This window comes from Mesoplodon mirus (genome assembly GCF_964341445.2).
Source record: "Mesoplodon mirus genome assembly, chromosome: 2".
NCBI lineage: Eukaryota > Metazoa > Chordata > Mammalia > Artiodactyla > Ziphiidae > Mesoplodon > Mesoplodon mirus.
The window spans coordinates 88,471,299-88,493,419 of NC_138977.1; the positions used below are offsets into that span (position 1 = coordinate 88,471,299).

At 40.0% G+C, this 22,121-nt stretch overlaps 2 protein-coding genes across 3 annotated transcripts in view; one reads left to right on the forward strand and one right to left on the reverse strand.

Moving 5' to 3' along the window:
• The window catches only part of CORIN (corin, serine peptidase), a 229,245-nt gene that overhangs the window by 49,051 nt on the left and 158,073 nt on the right, over positions 1 to 22,121 (reverse strand). For both annotated transcript variants that reach the window (XM_082638500.1, XM_082638499.1), the window contains 5 exons: positions 20,089 to 20,234; positions 19,203 to 19,310; positions 11,299 to 11,412; positions 8,773 to 8,883; positions 7,554 to 7,683 (listed from right to left, as the gene is read on the reverse strand). In XM_082638500.1, coding sequence (XP_082494626.1) covers positions 7,554 to 7,683; positions 8,773 to 8,883; positions 11,299 to 11,412; positions 19,203 to 19,310; positions 20,089 to 20,234 — 609 coding nt within the window. The remainder of the gene's footprint in view (positions 1 to 7,553; positions 7,684 to 8,772; positions 8,884 to 11,298; positions 11,413 to 19,202; positions 19,311 to 20,088; positions 20,235 to 22,121) is intronic.
• Positions 16,427 to 16,813, forward strand: LOC309813641 (large ribosomal subunit protein eL31-like; the record flags this gene model as incomplete). Its single annotated transcript, XM_082638703.1, has 1 exon — positions 16,427 to 16,813. The coding sequence occupies one exon, from the start codon at positions 16,427 to 16,429 to the stop codon at positions 16,802 to 16,804; it is 378 nt and encodes a 125-aa protein (XP_082494829.1). The 3' UTR covers positions 16,805 to 16,813.

Genomic DNA, 22,121 nt, shown 5'->3' on the forward strand with positions numbered 1-22,121 from the left:
CTTCCTTACCTCAGAACAGCATGTTCCAGAGAATACTACACTCACACATTGGACTTCATGATTTTCTTCTCATCCAGGCACTCATTTAACTAGCAGCTTCTTGGGAATGTGTTAAGAAATTAATTTCCCATGCCCAAACCACATGTCTGCCAGAGAAGCTAGGAAGTTGCATGTGAAAGAAAACAACACTTCGTGGATTTGCTTCAGCTGACGTCTACTTAGAATACGACAAGCAGGTACTTATTACTATATGACTTTTCAAAAAGTGAAAAACAGGGCTTCCCTGGTGGCGCAGTGGTTGAGAGTCCGCCTGCTGATGCAGGGGACATGGGTTCGTGCCCCGGTCCAGGAAGATCCCACATGCTGCGGAGCGGCTGGGCCCGTGAGCCATGGCCACTGAGCCTGCGCGTCCGGAGCCTGTGCTCCACAACAGGAGAGGCCACAACAGTGAGAGGCCCACGTAACGCCAAAAAAAAAAAAATATATATATATATATATATATATATATATACACACACACACACACACAAATGATATACAGCATTGTAGAATTAAGAGGGATATCGTGTAGTACTGATTTTTAAGTACCACAGGAAATTCAGGGCCAAAAGAGGTCAAGGAGATGAGAAAGTCTTCGCAGAAGTCGTGAGCCTTGAGTGAGGCCCTGAAGAATTTGGATAGGGAATGTAAAAACAATGCATCTATGGACACAGAGGCAGAAGCAGGAAGGAATGTGTATCTACAGAGCACAGATAAAAGACCAGACAATACAGAAAGAGAGGAGGAACACGTACAAGGATATGAAGTTGAAGAAAGATGAGCTAGTTTACAGCAGGCCTGCCAGTTGGGAAAGGTATTTGGTTAAAAAAAAAATGTCAAATGAAAAAAGACCTTTGACAGAAAATGATTTATTTCTGCCTTAGTCCATCAGGCCTCTATAACAAATTACCATAGACTGGGTGGCTTATAAACAACAGGGATTTATTTCCCATAGTTCCAGAGGCTGGAAGTCCAAGGTCAAGGTAATAGTAGATTTGGTGTCTGGTGAAGGCCCATTTCCTCAGTCACAGACAGCCATCTTCTTGCTATGTCATCACATGGTGAAAGGTGAGAGGAAACTCTGTGCAGTCTCTTGTATAAGTTACTAATCCCATTCTTGAGGGCTCCATTCTCACGTCCCAATCACCTCTTAAAGGCCCTGCTGCTTAATACCTTCACACTGGGGGTTAGGATTTCACATATGAATTTGGGGGGGACATGAACACTCAGTCTATAGCAGTTGAACATGATGTCTGTATTACAGCAGGTAGGGCTCTATTAGAAATTCAGTCATGGGATAGTGAGAGCTTTTAGGGAAACGGAGGGACCAAAAATCTCCTAACCCTATTTCCTTCACCAGTCACTGCTCATCCTTCTTTGCTTCTCTTTTTGGCAAAATTTCCCCAAAGAGTTCTACACTTACTGTCTTTTCTCTCTTCCTACTATCTCTTAGGTGTTTGCCCCCTCACTCTACTGAAACTGCTCACATCAATGACATGCACATTGCTGAAACCAATAGTCATTTTCAGTCCTCATTTTACTTCTCAGCAGCATTTGATAGAACTGACCCTCACTTCTTCCTTTATATGCTTCCTTCAATTGTCTTTCAGGATACCACATACTCCTACTGCATTAGTTGTTCTTTTTCATCTCCTTTGGCTTGCTGCTTCTCTTCTCTGATCCCCTAATGTTAGGGCTCAGTCCTTGATCTTCTTATCTTCTCTCTATATATTCCCTCTCTTGGTCACCCAGATCAAAAAATGAACAATATCATTTCTGAATACACTGAATGCAGACCATGAAAAATATGAACAAGGGCCTCCCTGGTGGCGCAGTGGTTGAGAGTCCGCCTGCCGATGCAGGGGATACGGGTTCGTGCCCCGGTCTGGGAGGATCCCATATGCCGCGGAGCGGCTGGGCCCGTGAGCCATGGCCGCTGGGCCTGCGCATCCGGAGCCTGTGCTCCGCAACGGGAGAGGCCACAACAGTGAGAGGCCCGCATACCGCAAAAAGAAAAAAAAAAAAAATATGAACAAGAACAAGTGTTGGTGAGGAGATGGAGAAATTGGAACTCTCATGCATTGCTGGTAGAGTATAAAGTGGTGTGGCCTCTTTGGAAAACAGTTTGGCAGTCCTTCAAAAAGTTAAACATAGAGTTACCACTTGACCCAGTAATTCTAGTCTTAAGTATACACCCAAGAGAAATGAAAACATATGTTCACACAAAAACTTGTACATGAATGTTCATAGCAGCATTATTAATAAGAGCTAAAAAGTGGAAACAACCAAAATGGCCATCAAATGATGAATGGATAATCAAAATGTGGCTCTATCTACAAAATAGAATATTATTCAGTCATAAACAGGAATGGCCTACTGATACATAGTACAACATGGATGAACCTTAAAAGCATTTTACTAAGTGAAAGAAGTCAGACAAAAAATATTTTGCATGATTCTATATGTGAAACGTGCACAATAGGCAAATCTATAGAGACAGGAAGTAAATTAGTATATTTTAAGGGCTGAAGGGAAGGAGAAATGGAGAGTGACTGCTAATGAGCATGGGGTTTCTTTTTTGAGTGATGAAAATGTTCTGGAATTAGACAGTGATGATGATTACAACTATTTTGTGACCATACTAAAAACAACTGAATTGTACACTTTTTTTTTTTTTTTTTTTTTGGCGGTACGCGGGCCTCTCACTGCTGTGGCCTCTCCCATTGAGGAGCACAGGCTCCGGACGCACAGGCTCAGCGGCTCCGTGGCATGTGGGATCTTCCTGGACCGGGGCACAAACCCGTGTCCCCTGCATCGGCAGGCGGACTCCCAACCACTGCACCACCAGGGAAGCCCTGTACACTTTTAAACAGTGAATTTTATGGTATCTGAATTATATCTTAATTTTTAAAAAAACAACTACAAGGTTTTGAACTTCCTTTCCATGGTTTACATGTAAAGGACCAGCAACCTGGGCTAGACTGACTACTACAGAGGACTGAATCTGTCTCTAAGCATCATGGAAGTCAATCAATCAATAAGGAAACCATCCTGGATTAAATAGTTCTTACATGACAAATGAAATGTGAAGTTAGAAACTTTGTCCTGGGAGTACATGTTAGGAAAAATTACAATGTAAATCCTTATATCAGGGACTATTAGGTAATATAATAGATAACTGTCTTTGCGGTTTTGCCTAAGACACAGAAACATTCTTTGGAAGGATGTTTCTTCTGTTGACAAACTCTAAAAGATTAGGGCATAAAATAAAATTGCAACTAACTCTACAAAGGAATTTTTCCCAAAATAGTACAGCTTATTTCCAGATGATCTAACTTTTATAGAGATAAGCTTATGAGGCCAAGAGACACAGAGAATCACATTCCCTTAGACCAACTTCCTCAAATACCAGATGTCTCAACTGAGCATTTGGCAAATATTAGAGGGCAGTCTAAATTCTGATTTGTACTGTTGATTAAATAAATGCCCATATGTTTCTGATACTGGACACGCAGGTAGCAAAGTCAATATACCGTCATGAGAATTTAGGGGCTTGATTTATACCCTTGTCTAATCAAATCGTCATCATGTTTCCAGCTGGGGTGAACTCTAGAGATACCTGCAGATGGGGGTAAATGTTTTCAGATTCAGAAAAGAACTCTGAATCCTCTCATTTGGACAAGCACTTAGTTGAGAGCCTAGCATTTCTGCTGTTAGACATGGAAAGCATGATTTAGGTCTGAAAAACTCTAAGTGCAGGTGTTTTTAATCAACTGCTTCTATCATGAAAGCATCTCAGTAGAATCCCTGCAAAACACGTAATTTGGTGTAGATCTGCATTTTAAACAAACTAGCTACAAAATATACCCCCTGAAGTAGCTGAGTGATCTATTTGGAGTTAAGGTATGTTCGTTTTGGATACTATACGACAGTGCTTTTCTCTTAAATGTTTACTGAATGAATGAATGATTTAATGAATTTATATTATAGTATCAAGATAATATGTCTTCCCCACCACGTTATCTCTTTGATGATGTTATTCACCTGTGCGCCCTCCACACAGTGCCTACTCCTGTACAAGACCCACAAGCTGATGCTCAAAAAACGAGGAGGAAGATACTGAATAGAATTAGTTGGGGTTGTTTTTTAAACTTCAAGTTTTGGACGCAGAGTATGTTTGACAGTATCAAGGCAGGCCCATGGAGTGGACACTCCACTCCAGAAGCTAAAAGAGGACAACTCATCCCTCTCCCCTCCCTCTGGCAGCTGGAGTGTAGGCCAATGTCTAGCCATGGCCAAAGAGACACTCCTATTAGGGACTTTGAATGTGGAAGAAATGACTCAAAGGTGCAGGGTTACTTAGAGTTAATTTGATGCACCAGCGGCAGAACTGTGAGTCTGCAGCACAGCAACTGGTCTCCAGGGACAGTGGTGACAGCAGGTCCTAAGCATCCCATTGCCACAGCAGGAATTTGGCCTCGTCTTGCCCATTTTCTGTGTTCCTGCCCCAGCCTGGTTCTCCAGATCTCTGTCAATTCATGAGCCACCCACATAAACTGAAGAGTAAACTTGCAGGCAATCCAAAAGTACAAAAACACTAAGGTTACCTTTTGTACTCATTTACTTCGAAGGTGAATCACTTCTTACCCATTAACTCAGTCAAATAACAGTTATGGTTTTCCAACCATACTGCTCCCTCAAATTTTCCTAGCCCTCCTATGAAATAAAGTTATCTTTAAAAAATCTAAACGTCTATCTTAGATTTTAAATACCTAAGATATTTCAATGACATTTTCCCACTATGTTAAAGAAATGGAGCAAAGAGATTTTTTAAAAAATCCAATATGCACACAGTAGCCAAAGGTAGAGACCACTAAAATGGAGGAATTCATTAATGGATGAATAGATTTAAAAATATGGTGTATCCACACAATGGAATTTTATTCAGCCATAAGCAGAAATAAAGTACTGATACATGGATGCATGAAAACATTATGCTTAGTGAACTAAGTCAGATAATGGTGATGGTTGCACAACATTACGAATATACTAAATGCCACTGAATTGTACACTTTAAAATGGTTAAAATGGTGAGTTTTATGTCATGCATTTTACCACAATAAAAAATTTAAGTCCAATATTCAAAAAATTAGAAGAAATATAAAGTAGATATTTTAAACATGATTCATCCCATTTGCAACAGAACAAGGTGGCTTTTGTCAAAAGAATTTTCTGGTTATAAAATCTCTGTAGTTCCGACGCTCCTTCAGAGCTCTCAGTGGAGTTATCCGTCATTACATAATCAAGTTTTCTTATTAAGAAATAACCTTGTTGGGAATGTAAATTGGTACAGCCACTATGGAGAACAGTATGGAGGTTCCTTAAAAAACTAAAAGTAGAACTACCACAGGACCCAGCAATCCCACTACTGGGCATATACCCTGAGAAAACCATAATTCAAAAAGGGTAATGTACCACAGTGTTCACTGCAGCACTATTTACAATAGCCAGGACATGGAAGCAACCTAAGTGTCCATTGACAGATGAATGGATAAAGAAAATGTGGCACATATATACAATGGAATATTATTCAGCCATAAAAAGAAATGAAATTGAGTTATTTGTAGTGAGGTGGATGGACCTAGAGTCTGTCATACAGAGTGAAGTAAGTCAGAAAGAGAAAAACAAATACCGTATACCAACACATATATATGGAATCTACAAAAAAAAATGGTTCTGATGAACCTAGGGGCAGGACAGGAATAAAGATGCAGACGTAGAGAATGGACTTGAGGAGGGGGACACGGGGAGGGGGAAGGGTAAGCTGGGACGAAGTGAGAGAGTGGCATTGACATATATATACTACCAAATGTAAAATAGATAGCTAGTGGGAAGCAGCCGCATAGCACAGGGAGATCAGCTCAGTGCTTTGTGACCACCTAGAGGGGTGGAATAGGGAGGGTGGGAGGGAGACGCAAGAGGGAGGGGATATGGGGATATATGTATATGTATAGCTGATTCACTTTGTTATACAGCAGAAACTAACACACCATTGTAAAGCAATTATAGTCCAATAAAGATGTTAAAAAATATATAATAAATAAAAAGAAATAGAGTGAGATGCAAAAAAAAAGAAAAGAAAAAGAAATAACCTTGTGTCTGGTGAGAGGAAAGCAAAGCTCCTTCAAAAAGCTTTTAATCTATGTCTGATCACAGTCATATCCCCTTTCATTTAGACACAATAAGGAAGTGGTGAAAATAAAGTATAACTTAATCGATCTTGGCAAATATAATTTTTCCACTCTGGCAAAGTTTAAAACTCTCTTATTATGTCATCAGTTACTCAATTTTCCAAAGATGTGGGACTTTACATGGGAAAAATGGGCTAAAGATGCTGGTATTTACATAATTCTTCAAACTGGGATAACAAAAATGGGCTGCCAGTTGCTATCCCATAATCGGATGGCTCATTAATGTAAAATTATTTCAAGTTTGTTTAGTGGAATCCTGGGAAGTGACATTTACTTAATTTTTTTTTTTTTTTTTTCTTTTTGCGGTATGCGGGCCTCTCACTGTTGTGGCCTCTCCCGTTGCGGAGCACAGGCTCCGGACGCGCAGGCCCAGCGGCCATGGCTCACGGGCCCAGCCGCTCCGCGGCACATGGGATCCTCCCAGACCGGGGCACGAACCCGTATCCCCTGCATCGGCAGGCGGACTCTCAACCACTGCGCCACCAGGGAGGCCCTACTCAATTTTTTTATTCTAGAATTTTATAAATCCTTTATCTTTTATTTCTATCATTTCTATATTTCCCCCAAATCTCACATCCATCATTGGTAAAAGAAAAAAAATATGTGTGTGTTTATATATATAAACACACACCCACTCACATATATATTCTAAGACCTTTCAATTATTGTTTTCCAACCCCAATAGAACTAGAAAAGAAAACCCTGCACCAAGAATCCAACTTTAAATGTATTGATTTCAGTGTGTTTGTATCAAAGCCAGAGTGAGTGGCTTTTCATTCTAAGAAGCAAAAATGGTGAACTCTTTCGTAATTTACATTTCCTACATTACACAGGGTAAATTGAAATACCAGCAACTTCAAGTTCTATTTCTCAACTTATTAAAAAGATTTATGTTGCTTAAAAAGGAATTTTCAATAACCTCTTGAGGGGGGAGAAATCGCAAGATTTTCCCATCCAGTTTCCTCAGAGGAAACCATCTTAATGCTTTTTTAAGTAATAAAAGCATTTCATTTCAGAAGTCCTTAAAATACAATGACTTCATTTACTTTTAGAGGCTTTATCAAAGTAGGTTTTCAGAAACGCGCACTCTTGAGAGCAGGTGCCTGTAATCAAATACAGTCCTTTCACCTGATCCATGTCCCATGCTTTGGAGGGCTAGGTTTGAGAGCATTAACTCACTCTGCATTCATAAGGAAGATATTATTGCCAAGTTCCGTGAAGCCCTCTGAGAAATACATCAGGGCTACAAACTACTGACCTTACCCTAAACCCATCTGCTTGCAGGCCAGCTGACTCAGCGTCTCCTGCCAGCCATCCGCACACACGTGGTGTTCCATGGCAGATCTGTGAGCGGTCAGGAATGACGAGGAGTTCACATGTGCAGAGAGGGTCACTGAGGGGAAAAAAGGGGGGGAAACCCTAATTTAAAACATTTCTTCTCATGACACCGAATGATAACATACTTTTGCTTTACTTGCAGACATTCATTTTTATTTCTTTTAGCTAAGAACCATTTGGTGAGTTCTTACCCTGTGCCAATCACTGATTGCCGTGTGGCGGGGGATGGAAAAATGAATTAGATGTGTTCTCTGCCCTCCAAGAACTAGAGACTCTGGTGAAAGAGAAGGCAGTTCTTAACTTTTCATTATGAGTTACAAGACGGCCACAGGCAGGTCCCATTCCCATGAGTTTACCCAAGGACTTGCATAATTAGAAGGAGCTAGTTGTAACTTCATTCAAATCGTTTCAAGAAAGCCTGTGAGAATGCAAGTGTGTGAGAGGGATGTGTTAATTTCCGATTAATTTGGCATATGCACTAATTCCTCTTTTATCAAAGAGCATCCTCTGTACTTCATACACCATAGATTGTTTGTGGAAACACTGCACAATTAATGACAATATACATCATAACCGTGATTTGGCCAGATGATGCAAAGGACTGAAATAAGAGCCAAGGGAATGGAAAGAGGGATGAGTGTGGGATGATAGAATGAACCAAACTCAAGATGGTAAACTGCAACATTGGGATACTGGTGAGAGATGCCTTTAAGTCCTGTCCATGTAAGGGAGTAGATAGAAGTCTCATCTGGATCTGGAGCGAGAGTACAGGGAAGATGGAAGACCACTTGAGTATCCTCTTCCAGGAGGTGTCAATGATACAAGAATGACTGACTACTGATAATTTATTATGGGTGATAATAGTTTTTTTAAAATTATATTCAAATGAAAAGTTATATCGTCAAAACAATTTGAACCCAAATGTTTTTACATATAAGATAGACATTTCAAACAGAGAAGTAACTTGTGGGGAAGTGTTCTGTGAGTTGGAAATAACATGTACAAATCACCACTGGCAGCTTTTATAATAGTAAACCAGAACACGTGAACTTAGTAAGATCTGTGAAACCAGTTAGGATTCATTTAGCTTAAATGGCTGCCAGGCATCAGAGCATAGAGCAGATGGCAGAAACAAGCAGCTCACCACAGTCCCATTCGTCGGAACTGTCTATGCAGTCGGCTTCGCCATCACACCACCGGTCACGTGACACACACTCGTGGTTTGCACATTCTAGCTCATCATCTTGGCAAAATGCTGGCAAGGGAACAAGAAGTAAGGAGACATATATTTTAGGAATGAATGTGATTATCACTAACAGGCACATCATGGTTTGCCAGCAGGAGCATCTAAGGAAGACAAAATGTGGTCACCGAGGCCTCCAAACAGGTGTCAAGACCGAAGAGCAGAACTCATAAAATCTCATTTCTGAGAGGTCCATCCATACAAACAGCAAGCATTTAAACAGAACTACTGTCTCCAAGTGATGAGATTCTCTAGTTCTAACTACAGGACTGAAGACGTGGTACCCAGAGCAGCAGAAATACCAAAGATTAGAACACAGGGCTAGAATCTGACGTGGCGAGAGCAGAGTACTGGGCATGAGCGGACTGAAGTCACCCTAGGATGAAAACCAGCTCTGTCCACATTTATGGGTAATTTTATTTTTTTTAATCTCTAGTATTAAATGACTCTCAGAGTCACACACTAATTCTCTCTTGGGTTTTTAAAAACTATGGCAAAACTCCTTGATTGCCTACCTAGCATCTATTACTTTTCTTCCTCCCTTTAAAAAAATGTATTTATTTTTTATTGGGGTATAGTTGCTTTACAATATTGTGTTAGTTTCTGCTGTACAATGGAGCGAATCAGCTATATGTATACATATATCCCCTTCCTCTTGGACCTCCCTCCCATGCCCACCTCCATCCAGGTCACCACAGGGCACCAAGCTGATCTCCCTGTGCTCTACAGCGGGTTCCTGCTAGCTATCTATTTTACACATGGTAGTGTATCTACGTCAATCCCAACCTCCCAATTCATCCCACCCCCCTTCCCCACCCACCATGTCCTCCTTTTTTAAGGGAACATGAATTTATTCAGGCCTGCACACAAGCCCCTGATCCATGGCAAGATTGTGATTCATTTAAGCAAGACATGGCATTTTTCTGACTACAATTTTTTTTCTCTGAGTACAGTTATTAGTCTAGGAGTAAAGATGGGATCCGAGATCAGGGTCTTGGCCTATGGTTTTGTAGGTTGTGATTTCCAAGGTAGTTCCTGCCCAAACCCTGCTGTCCAGGCCATGTGTCCTAGCCTGAAGGAAACAACATCTTTTTCTAATTGGTTCTCCCTAAAGATGCTTCTTTTTTTCAATTCAGCTGTTTAGGTGGTGTTTTTTGGAATCCACACAAAGATAGCTGACTGCTAGCTGGGACCCAGCTCAAAGTTGGCCAATCTGAGTGAAGCCCTAAGTTATGTTCCAGAGATGAGGGTGAGGTTCTCTCTCCTTCCTAGTGGCTATGACCAGGGAAGCATGGCACCCCAGGTGCTCTTGGCAGCCATCTTTGGACTCTGGTAGGAGCCAGCCAGAGGTCAAGAAAATGTAAAGAATCCTGGAAGAGGTGCTGAACTCCTGCATCTGGCCCTACACTTGATTTTTTATATGATAATATAAGGCATATGCAATACATAGGGTAATAAAAGAATAAAATGTCTTCATTGTTTAAGTCTGTTTGAGTTGGGCTTTCTGTTACTAGTAGGTAACGCATCTTAGGAGATATTTTTTCTGATTCTAAAACTACTGGCCATTCATTCAGAATATGTAGAAAAGACAGAAAAGCACAAAAACTTAATAATTCCACCATTCAGGGATTACAATTGTAAACTTTTTATTATGCCCTTCTGATCTTTTTCTATGTGGTTATATGTATTTTCAAAACTCAGCACAATAGTACACATAATTCTTTTTTTTTTTTTAAGAAGATGTTGGGGGTAGGAGTTTATTGATTTATTTATTTATTTTTGCTGTGTTGGGTCTTCGTTTCTGTGCGAGGGCTTTCTCTAGTTGTGGCAAGCGGGGGCCACTCTTCATCGCAGTGCGCAGGCCTCTCACTATCGCGGCCTCTCTTGTTGTGGAGCACAGGCTCCAGACGCACAGGCTTAGTAGTTGTGGCTCACGGGCCTAGTTGCTCTGCGGCATGTGGGATCTTCCCAGACCAGGGCTCGAACCCGTGTCCCCTGCATTAGCAGGCAGATTCTCAACCACTGCGCCACCAGGGAAGCCCCCACATAATTCTTTATGTTTTGTTTCATTCATCTAATGATATGTAATGAACCTATGAGAAATTATCCTTCTAATTTAATTTTTAATGTTTGCATATTATTTCATTTTATGGTTGTATTTTATGTTCCCCCTATTTTTGGATATTTGGGGTGGTTTAATTTTTTCCATGTTATAAATCATGCTAGACTAATATCATTATGCATATATTTTACACGTTTGATTGTATTCTTGGCATATATTTTTACAAGTGGAGTTCTAATCAAAAGGTCTGAAAATACAAAAAGCTTTTGATACATATTTCCAAATTTCTCACTTACATTCAAAATGAGAGGTAATTAGTGTTTAAAATAAAACATCACATTCACAAATTCACAGTAAGGACTTACAGCAATTTTTTTCATCCATGTTATCAGGGCAGTCTGGGAACCCATCACAGATGACTGTGTGCTTCAAACATTGTTTGTTAGATGGACATTCCCAAAGATCTCTCTCTATACATCCTGAAGACAGAAGGAAAGGTTATTTGCAATAGATGTGAAGGTGAAAATAACAATGGCTTTGATCAAGCAATGTAAAAAAATGACAATATAAAGGTATGATTTCTTTTTTCTTAATGAGTTTTGACTCCTGTATACCATGGAAAATGTAATTTTGAAAGCAGAAATGCTTGGTAATCTCCAAACTGCATTATAAATAGTACAGCTCTCCCAGGAGAAGATCAAAAGTGACATATGGGAAATCGAAAAAAAAAATATGAAAAAGCAACTGTACTTTAACGTTCATCTTTAGCTGTTCCTTTTGCTTTTTAAGCCTATTTGCCAACACATAAGACTCATCTATAAAATGATGAGTTAACGCTTTTAAGCAAGTATGCCAAAACCTAGCGATCTAAATGCCTACTATCTTAAAATGTAATTTCAATCAACTAATGGCGAGGCCATCTGTGTGTTTAGCAAAAGAGGCTCTGCCTATATGCCAAATATCCGCAAAACTAGCTCAAGAGCCATTACTTCAGTAACGTAGCCAGAAATCTCAGGTTAGAAACCTTATCAGTTAACATGAGAAAATAACATAATTTGCCTAAGACCAGGACTATAAGCTTGACCTGTAATTTGTCTATAAAATAACAAGCTCTTAAAATGAACTTAATGTCATTTGCTTCACAGGCAGCGCATTTATACGTCCACTAAAACATGCCAAGGGTCTGATGTGTTCTTGACCCTCACCATGCTGGATCCTCACCACCAGTTGGATCCATGACCCTCACCAGGCTGTGAGGGGCGAGAAGGAAGAGACCACACGTATTCATCTTTGAGCATCCTGGACCCCCCTGCCTGGAACAGCAGCTAGCCCTCAGCAGGACCTCGATACACGTGAATCTTAAATGGAACTTCATTTCATGTAAGGAACGAAAAGTCTCTCATTCCCAGGGAAAGGTAATTTAGTGTAAGGTGAATGAAGTGCCAAGCAGTGATGAAATAAGGGGTTTCTTTAGAGATGCTATTTCTCATCTGATCTGGTACAAATCATTCAGAGAAATGTCATAGATGATTGACTCAGGTTTCTTGGAGTCCCTTATGAGAAAATAATCTGCTTTACAAAAAAATCTCATTGAAAAGTTATCAAAATAAGTCCCCAGAAGAGAAATTTTTACTATGGGATAAAATTAGATTTTAAGTGTTTCACCATTCAAAAATATAGGACAGCAGTAGAGTATGTGACTGCAAAACTGTAGGAAATAAATAGTGAGAGTCCTTCACTAGCTGACCATCTAGAATGGTTTTAGGCCCAGGGACATCCGTTCTAGGAACTCATAGGAATATAATCTGGAGTTTTCAGCTACCCAAGAATACAGACATCATCTGGCATGTTCTGGCAAGGAGACTCATCACAAACCACATCAGTTGCTAGTAGATGATGAGAGAAAACAGCATGAGTCTTTCTGACTGTTCACGAGGTACATTCCTAAGAGTATGCAGAAGAATGTGGACACTTGGAATGAAATGATAAAAGATCACAAAAGTCGATCTACTGGGACATAAGACCTGTATGCTCACAGATGGTCATAATAAAAGATAACATTTATTATCCACTATAAATCCACCTTCTAGATATTAGTTTTAATTCTTACAGTAATACCACAATGCCAGAATTACAATCACCATTTTCTAAGTAAAGAAACTGAGATTTAGAGAAAATAAATAGATTGCTCCAGCCTTATAAAGATCCAGTAGGGAAGCAGGTGCAAGCCTTTAGTTGCTGTCCTCAGTATGCATTAGGGGTAAGAGCAAAGGAAACAAAGCTTAGAGTCAGACATCTGGATTTGAACCTTAGCTCTAATCTCATTAGCTGTATGACCTTGGATAAGTTACTTAATTTCTCTGAACCTCAGTTTCCATATATCTAAAACAGTAATAATAACGCCTGCTACAAAGGGTTGCTATAAAGAAAAAATGAGTACTCTACAGGCAGTAATTTCCCTTCTGTATCTTCTCTTTTCTAATAAAAGTTTGCGTGGCCTAATGCCTCCTTTGTGGAGTTATGATGAACATAAATGAAGTAGGATGAAAAGGTCAAGACATGAGTCACATGGAAGATACCACTATGATTTTGTGAAAAAAATCATTCTCTCTTTAAAGTGACATTTTTGGTGTAATTATGCTTTAAGTGTATGCTTTAAAAGGAAAAGGCTATGACTCCATTAAAAATTAAAACTAGGTATGCATAGGATGGGATATTTAATGCAGCTGTAGGTTATGAAACCAAATAATTGTTGATGTCAGAATAACTGCCACCTCCCCCCGTACAGACGTAATGGCTACGCCCACTCACAGAGGCCACCGTGTATTGCTAAAGTGACCAACTCATCCCAGTTTGCCTGGGACTTTGCAGGTTTGAGCACTAAACGTCCCTGCTTCCAAGAAACCCCCCTCAGTACTGGGCAAAGCAGAATGGTTTGTCAACCCTAAGTGCGCTAGGCGTTCTGCTGGGTTCTTCACTTTCTCTCTCAGTTTCACAAAATCTCTGCGAAGCAGGCTTCCCTGTCAGAGGCAGATCCCACCTGAACCGGGGCACCTATTTTCTCTATCAAAACAGTTGTCATGATAGGTGAAGAAGGCAAAGCACCTCAAAACAGATGCTTCTTGAACTCTAAGAAGCTTTCAGTGGTGCCAGTACAGAGTAAGTGGGTCCACTCATCAGGGCTGCTAACTTGAGCTACATCAAATAAAGTGTTGTCAGGGTAGAGCTGCTCGTCTTCGGCCAGCAGCTGCCCCAGTGGCTGTGGATGCGACCTCAGAGCAAATCAAGGGAGCTGAGAAGTGAGGTTCAGGCCTGGCAGGTGTGACGGCCCCTCCAGAGCCTGTGACCCTGGGCCATGGAGCCCAGATCTCAAAGAACAGCTGCAGCATCTGTGGTAGCAGCCCGAACAAAGGAGCTGCCTCCCTCTCTGAACTCTGGGCCTAACCGTCAGGGGCAACAACACCAGCACAAGTCACAGAGCTCCCATCTTTGACCAGAAAGCCCCAGGGGACCTCCCAGTTCCTTAGTCACACCCCTTTTCGGGGTGCCATCTTCACATCATCCGCTTCAAGACGTGCTGTCTCAGTACCCTGTGAAGAGGCAGGATGAAGACTTTGAAAGGGCTTTAAATTGCAGGGTGGGAGCCACCCTCAGTGACCGTAATCCTGGAGACGGGGACATCCACCACCAAAACAAGCACTACCTCAAGGACAAGGTTCCACCCGGATTCCCATGTTCACTGTGTGGATCAGGGACTCTGCCCAGCCTGTGCGTTGGACGTGACATGCCAGTCTGCCCTCCTCTGCCATAAATAAGACCTTGGTCTTTCAGAGATAATACCAAGCTAGACAGGACTCCTTCCCTCAAGGGAGATCCCTGAGGTGACCTGTAAGGGGACTTGCCTCCTGGATTTCTTAGCACTATGGCAGGTGGGCTCTGAGGACTGAGTAAGGCATGTTATAAGCATTCCAAGCTGTGCGGGATAAAGTGCTCTTCTCTAAATGTTACAGGTGAGAAAACTGAGGCCCAGAGAAGTTAAGTGAATGGCCAAAAGTTACACAGCCTCTAAGTGCTGAGTCTGGATTTAAATCCAAGTCTAGGTCTACAGAGAGCACTCTACCATTCCAGGCTGCCTGCCCAAGACGCCAAATGGGATAGCGAAGAGTTAGCCAAGTAGCAAAATATCTAAAGGGAAGGAGAATGTCTCTTCCTTAGCATGAAGGATTAAATGTGATCAGAGATCAATCCGAAGACTCCTTCTGAAAGTACATTTGTGGGTATGCGACATGAGATGAACACAATGACCCTCTGTCTTCTAGTCACAGAGCAGGAAATCATTCTCTTCCACAAGCAAAGGGACAAAGAGACATGAAGGCATGGATACTGGCTCTCTGGAGTATTTAAAAAAAAAACACACACACACAGTAAAGTCCTTCTCTGTGAGAAATACACAAATACTATTAAGGAGTCCAAACAGGGAAAGAAAGTCTTTTGGAAAACTGTTAAAATCAAGCTGTAAAACCTATAAATATCAGAGCCAGAGGCTTTAAACACAGCCTAAAGGGGTTTTGACTCCAAGTAGAGGTTCAGGTTATAAAGAAAGATTTTACTGCATTTTATCTATCACCCAAGAGGAGATCAAAGATAGATGATGAAATGGTTTTTAATTATCTGAAGATAAACAGAAAGGTCCTTAACGACACTCGCATTTGTATTGTTGTCTATCTTTCTCTGTATGTTGTATACCCTTTTATGTAGAAGAGTGATCAATTAGTAATTGTGATGTTATATTCATGTAATGAAGGGTTTTATTTCTCCAGTAGATATAAAAAAAAAACTGTTTGAGCTATATTCTCATTTAACTGACCCATTGAGAAGACTCGCTGCTCCCATCACAGACCAGGTACCACCTTGTTCCTGCTGGTATAGCTCATCCAATTGTGGACATAGGCCTAGCAAAAGCTAACTTCAGTCTCACAAACTCATATCTATAGCATGAAGGCAAAGCTCAGAAATATAATCTCATTGTTATTTTCTTTAGCTCACCTTTCCTTTATGCCCCCTTGTTCATTTCTCTGCCCAGATCTGCACCTTTTTCTCCATTGCTTAGATATCAATGCTTGGTAAATGTTAGATTGAAAATAAGCTTCTTTCATCCAGTTGCTAGATCTACAGCCAGCTTCATCTACACAGTAGATGTTCAATTAATGACAAACTATCACTTTAAGACAAGAAAGTGCTTCTGTACTGACGTAGTACTGACTCTGTAAATCACTCCTATCTTTTAGACTTCTCTCCCATGAAGCAATTCTGGAATGATATGTTCATGTTTACATAATTCTTCCAAACACTTGCTGAAAACATTTCTAATAATGACAATACTTCTGACTGTTGTTTACCCTAACAATTATACAATTAGTACAACTTCAACAACAAAAATTTACCACAAGAGCAGGAGACACTTCAGAACAACATTACTCCCAGCCCAGCAGGATGGCTCCCGCAAAGAAGGGAAGCAAGAAGAAGAAGGGCTGGTCTGCCATCAGTGAGGTGGTGACCAGAGAAAACACTGTCAACATTCACAAGTGCATCCATGCAGTGGGTTTCAAGAAGCGCACCCCTAGGGCACTCAAAGAAATCCGGATATTTGCCATGAAGGAGATGAGATTTCCAGATGTATGCATTGACACCAGGCTCAACAAATCTGTCTGGGCCAATGGAATAAGGAATGTCCCATACCATATCCATGTGCAGTTGCCCAGAAAACGTAATGAAGATGAAGATTCACCAAACAAGCTCTATACGTTGGTTACCTATCCACCTCTCGCCACTTTCAAAAATCTGCAGACAGTTAATGTGGATGAGAACTAACTGTTGATTGTCCAGTAAGGTTATAGAACTGCCAAAAACAAACAAACAAACAAACACTACTTACTGCTAAATGTTTAACGCATGTATTTTAAAAGTGTATTTACAAATGGTGTGCTTTGACCTCCATGTTTTCCTGCTGCAGACGTGTCAGAGAAACAGCGTGAATTTCCAACACATCAATTATTTTATAACTAAATTAAAGAAGTACTGTTTTGAGGGGAAAACCCAATACTGTTGTTAAAATTTTGGAGGAACTGCAGATGTGTGAAAGTGAATAGTTAATAGTTACATTATTCAGTAAAGCCCAAGCATTTAAGTGCATTCCACTCCACAATGGATGGAATAAATCAGAAAGACAGGAAGCTTGGAGTGAAACCTAGCTTTGCTGGAGCTGGTGTTTGCATGACCAGATGGTATGCCTATCCACGCCCATGGAAACAGAGGGACAAACTGAGCAAGTAGGCAAAATGGGAATCCGAGGATTTCCCAGTAGCCCTCTATTGGGCCTTCCTCTACTGCATGACTTCTTCATTTGATTTTAACTGCTGTGTTCTCCCAGAGCATGGGACATGCCCATTCAAACGCGTACACGCGGCCCAGTTGCTTTGGAAAACTTAATGAGAGTTCTCTCATAGATTAATACTGTTGGGGCAATTAATGTTCCAAATGTATTACTTTATTACTGACTTTTAACTTTCCTTAACCAGAACTCTCAATAACATCGCCAGTCTTTTGAGTGATTTATAGAGATTAGACAATTTATTTGATAGTTCTCGTGAGCCTTTCATTGTGAGATTAAAGTACTGACAAAAACTCATTACTTAACTAGAAATCTGACATTTTAGGATCATTTGTACCCTATAGTGCTTTAAATTTCTTTTTTACAGAATATACTCTAGAACTCAGACCATTTAATCTTCATAAGACTCTTTGAGACTAAGCTTTTACATTTCTCAAATTCCCCTACTGCAAATTTCGGTCTAGCCACCCAAGGAAGTATCATGTAACCTCTTTGGACAATCTAAGATAATCTATTTTAATTTGCATCTCAGAATACCATAACCCATCAAAGCCATAGTGTAGTGAAAAAATCCAATAGATTTTTTTTTTTTGCGGTACGTGGGCCTCTCACTGTTGTGGCCTCTCCCGCTGCGGAGCACAGGCTCCGGACGCGCAGGCCCAGCGGCCACGGCTCACGGGCCCAGCTGCTCCACGGCATGTGGGATCCTCCCGGACCGGGGCACGAACCCGTGTCCCCTCCATCGGCAGGCGGACTCTCAACCACTGCGCCACAAGGGAAGCCCTCAATAGATTCTTAATAAATCATTTATATAAGGGATATTAAATGAGTTTTGATTTATTTCTTTACATACAGACCACAAACAACAGTAGCTTCTCAAAACACTGTATGTTCCTCCCTAACAAAATTACCATCATTCTGACAGTTCTAATTTTCTAGAAGATGCACTTATCCATATTTATAGTAGCTGATAGGATTTCAGTTGATTGCTGTGACATTTTGTCTGGACCAGAAGGGCAATGTCTACTATGGAAAACTCATTTTGGGAAGCAAGGCAATATTTCATCCCTCAAAGGCCAAAAGAATAAAATGATTTCAAAAGATGCATTGCCTCATGTGCTTTCAATGGCAAAAAAAAGTCAGGTTTTTTAAGCAGAACAAGCTAAATAATCATAACCAAACTATTCTTTGGGTAGCCCTTCAATCATTTTACTTTACTCTAAAATGTTGCTTAGTAAAGAGCACTGTCTGTTTTCTATTCCCTGACACATTTTGAGGTTACAAGTACAAAGGTTTGCAGGGAAATAAAATGGGAATTAGCTCCACTTAAATTGCCATTGGCATTTCTGGCCTTTCCATTGGTGATTTTGGAGTTCAAAGGCAGAAATGTCAGGAAGAGTTTTACCCTTTGCTGACAGAGACAAAAATCAGAGAGGGCATGAAGATAAATCCCAATTAAATTTGAATTTTAGAGGCTGCACTCTGTCTTTGTGTATCTAGATGCCTATTTAAGAATATGGGAATTGTAGGCAAGGACACTATTATTCTGACCTTAAAACAGATGACAACTGCTTTAGAATCTCTCAATAAAAATAATCTCTTACATTTGTGAAGAGCTTCTTCTTTTACTAAGAGTTTGCACATATGTCATCAAGGTTATAAACAGAAGTGTAATTTAGGGAAAATCAATGGAATTAACAGGAAAAGCACTTATAATTCATGTTTTGCCATTTGATAATTTAAGAAGTAAATGCCTTAGCATTCAATCCTAGTCACTACTTACAACTATCAGTAAACAATGGACATATATTAACACAATCCCTTATCCTAACCAGTTATTAGTGTACATTCAAGAAAAGTGCCATCTCACATACATACCACAGTTTTCTTCATCACTATCATCATCACAGTCAGCCTGGCCATCACATCTTCTGGAAGCCAGAACACACCGTCCTGAGCTGCACTTGAAGTGACGAGGTGAGCATTCTGTTAAAAGCAGTGGGCCATATTACTGTCAACAGACAGAAAACCCAGAACCATCAGCTAATTTATCCATTTACATGTGGGATGTTGTGGAGAAGTTATCACTGAACATAAGGATGGTCCTTCACAAAGCTGAAATGGTCAAAGTTTACTTGGCTTTCTTCTGTCTGCCTATCAGCATCTTTTTCCTTCATCCTTGACATCACCTCTTCAGATCAGCTGTTTTGTGTCTTTATGCTTTCCAGCAATTAACTCCCTTTCCGAATGGACAGCCTAACAATTGCTGGAGCCTGAAATGTCCTATGAAGTCAATGTTCCCAACTACCCAGCTGGCTTTCCTTTAATGTGTCATATTGTTTCCCATCCTAATCTTTCCACCTAGTGGGCAGGTCCTTGATTCCATTTCTCTACTTGATTATCCTACATTGCCAAGGTCTCTGAATGCTTTGCACTTGAAGGAACCAAGGCTTGATCTTCACCATTACCTACAGGGCCCCTAGTATAAAAGCAGCATCCATATATAATGGACTCTGTGAGTTAAGTGTGTTTAAAATAAATACCTAGAGAATTAAAGTCATCTCTGCAATTTATTTTTTAAATGAAGACAATGTCTAACAGATGGGTATCAAATTCTTCAATGTAATCAAGTTTATAGATTCACCACCTATGCAGCCTTTCTACTGGTAACTAAATACAAACAATAACAACAAAGAAACTTCTAAAAGTAGCTGATATATTCATCCATGTTAGGTACCCCATTGTAATTAATTTAAAAATTAACCTTCCACATCATCATCAGGCATTAGACAGGTTTGACTGTCTGAATTTTCCTCTGGAAATTGATTGCAATCTGTGTCTTCTGGCCACTGTAGGCCCACAATCCCAAGAACAGACTCACAGCGTTCTTTGGAATGCTCACACAGAGCTCTAAAAAGTGAGAAAGACAAAATATTACAAGCAGAAACAGCTACACCTGATGTTAGGCCTCTATGTAGGGTTTTAATTCTGTATGGCTATGGGTTGGCATGTGTATGTGGTGTGTGTATGCAGTGTGTGTGCGTACCAATGTATATATATGAATGCACATATACATAATAGATATTTGGGAAACCAAATTGAGTAATATCGCTACAAGGGGGATACATTCCAGAAACATACTTTCACCAAAAGAAATTCCATTGCAGAAATAGAAATAGAGATGTTCCCAGAACACGGATTCCCTCCTCCAGTTTGTGTTTCTCATTTTCTCTTCTGTCTTTCAGGCAGACACACTCCAGTGTTTTTTGTTTTAATCAGGGAAGCCCCCCAAATCACTTGGACATTTCTGCCACCAAAGGTCATGGAATCTATACAACACCCTCAGCCTCAGCCCCCTGTGGTGCCCTGTGATGTGAGCCATTTCCTGTGCCAACCTGGCTTACCTAAGGCATTATTACTTCAGCTTACACCAAACCCATCTGTGTTGAGCTCAAGTTGGTAAAAATGAAGTTTGTTGGTCTTTGTTAAAGAAAAGACACACTAAGCATTGTACTAGGTGCTTTTATGTGTATTATCTCATTTGTACCAGAATATTTTTAAATTGAGGTATCAGCATGTCTCAGAGAAGATGGCTTTACTTCCTACGGGGAAAGAAAAAAACAGTTTGCCTCAATATATTACCAAGAAATTAGTTACGAACTTTTTTTTTAAGTAGACATAATGAAAGTAAGTTCTTAGGCAAATTTTTTATTTCGCTTTAAATACATTCTCATTTCTTAAAAGTTTCAAACTTTAAACCACTAAGGTAATTTTAACAGGTAAGGAATGGTTAGCAATTGAATGGAGACGTTTCAGAAAAGGCTCTGTCTAGATTTAAGTCTGTCTAGGTTTAAGTTAAGATAGAGCATAACTTAATGCTGGTTTAGCCTAGGAATTTGGGGCGAAGACAAAGCCATGGCATTCTCATATTAGGTTTGCAAAAATGGGAAGCTCAACAGGGTTTAGTAACTCTCTGTTGGACTGAATAGTTTTGTTGCAGATTAATATAAAAATGTATATAACTCAATTGCTGCTGATATTTTAAATTAACCAAACGATATCTAATTTAGATGGAAGTCAGGTAGTGCCTGACTCTACCACTTTTTTTTCCTATAAAATGGAAATACAATATGTGGGACTACAACTCCATGGCACACCTGTTATAATAATCTGTGCGGTGCTCAGCCATAGAGACAGCAATCCTAAAAGGTTATTTTGAGGATGAGAACTACCCTAAAGTATTCAGCACATTTTAAGGGCTCAAGAATGTTAGTTTTTTTCCCAACTCATAGCTTAAAAACTGAATATTAAGATCAATAACCAAGCTTGGCAAAAGGACTTATGTGTTACCCCATGAGCATATCAGTATACTATTCTTGTCATAATCCAAAAATTTTTCTTACAAATATCAGAATGTAAAACTCACTTTGATAGCCACTGAAAATGAAAGATGTACGTGTATGTGTAAACCTAAGAAACAAAACTAAAGTGTCTAGAAGTTCAACACTTGATTCAAAATGTTTATTCTAAACACTTATTCAAAAATGGTTATTGAATAGTATTTCAGGATCAGTCTTATCTTGGGCATTTTAATATGAAACCTAAGTCCTAAAATTATCAATCATATGTGGATATGTGTTCCAGAGAACATTGCAATAGGGAAATTCTTATACACATATGAAAAGAAAGTCAAATACAAGAATTTGTTAAGTACTACTGAAAGTAATTATTCACTATCATCAACCTTGCTTAGGAAAAGTAGAATAAGATTTATAAATAACTTGTTAACATAAAACT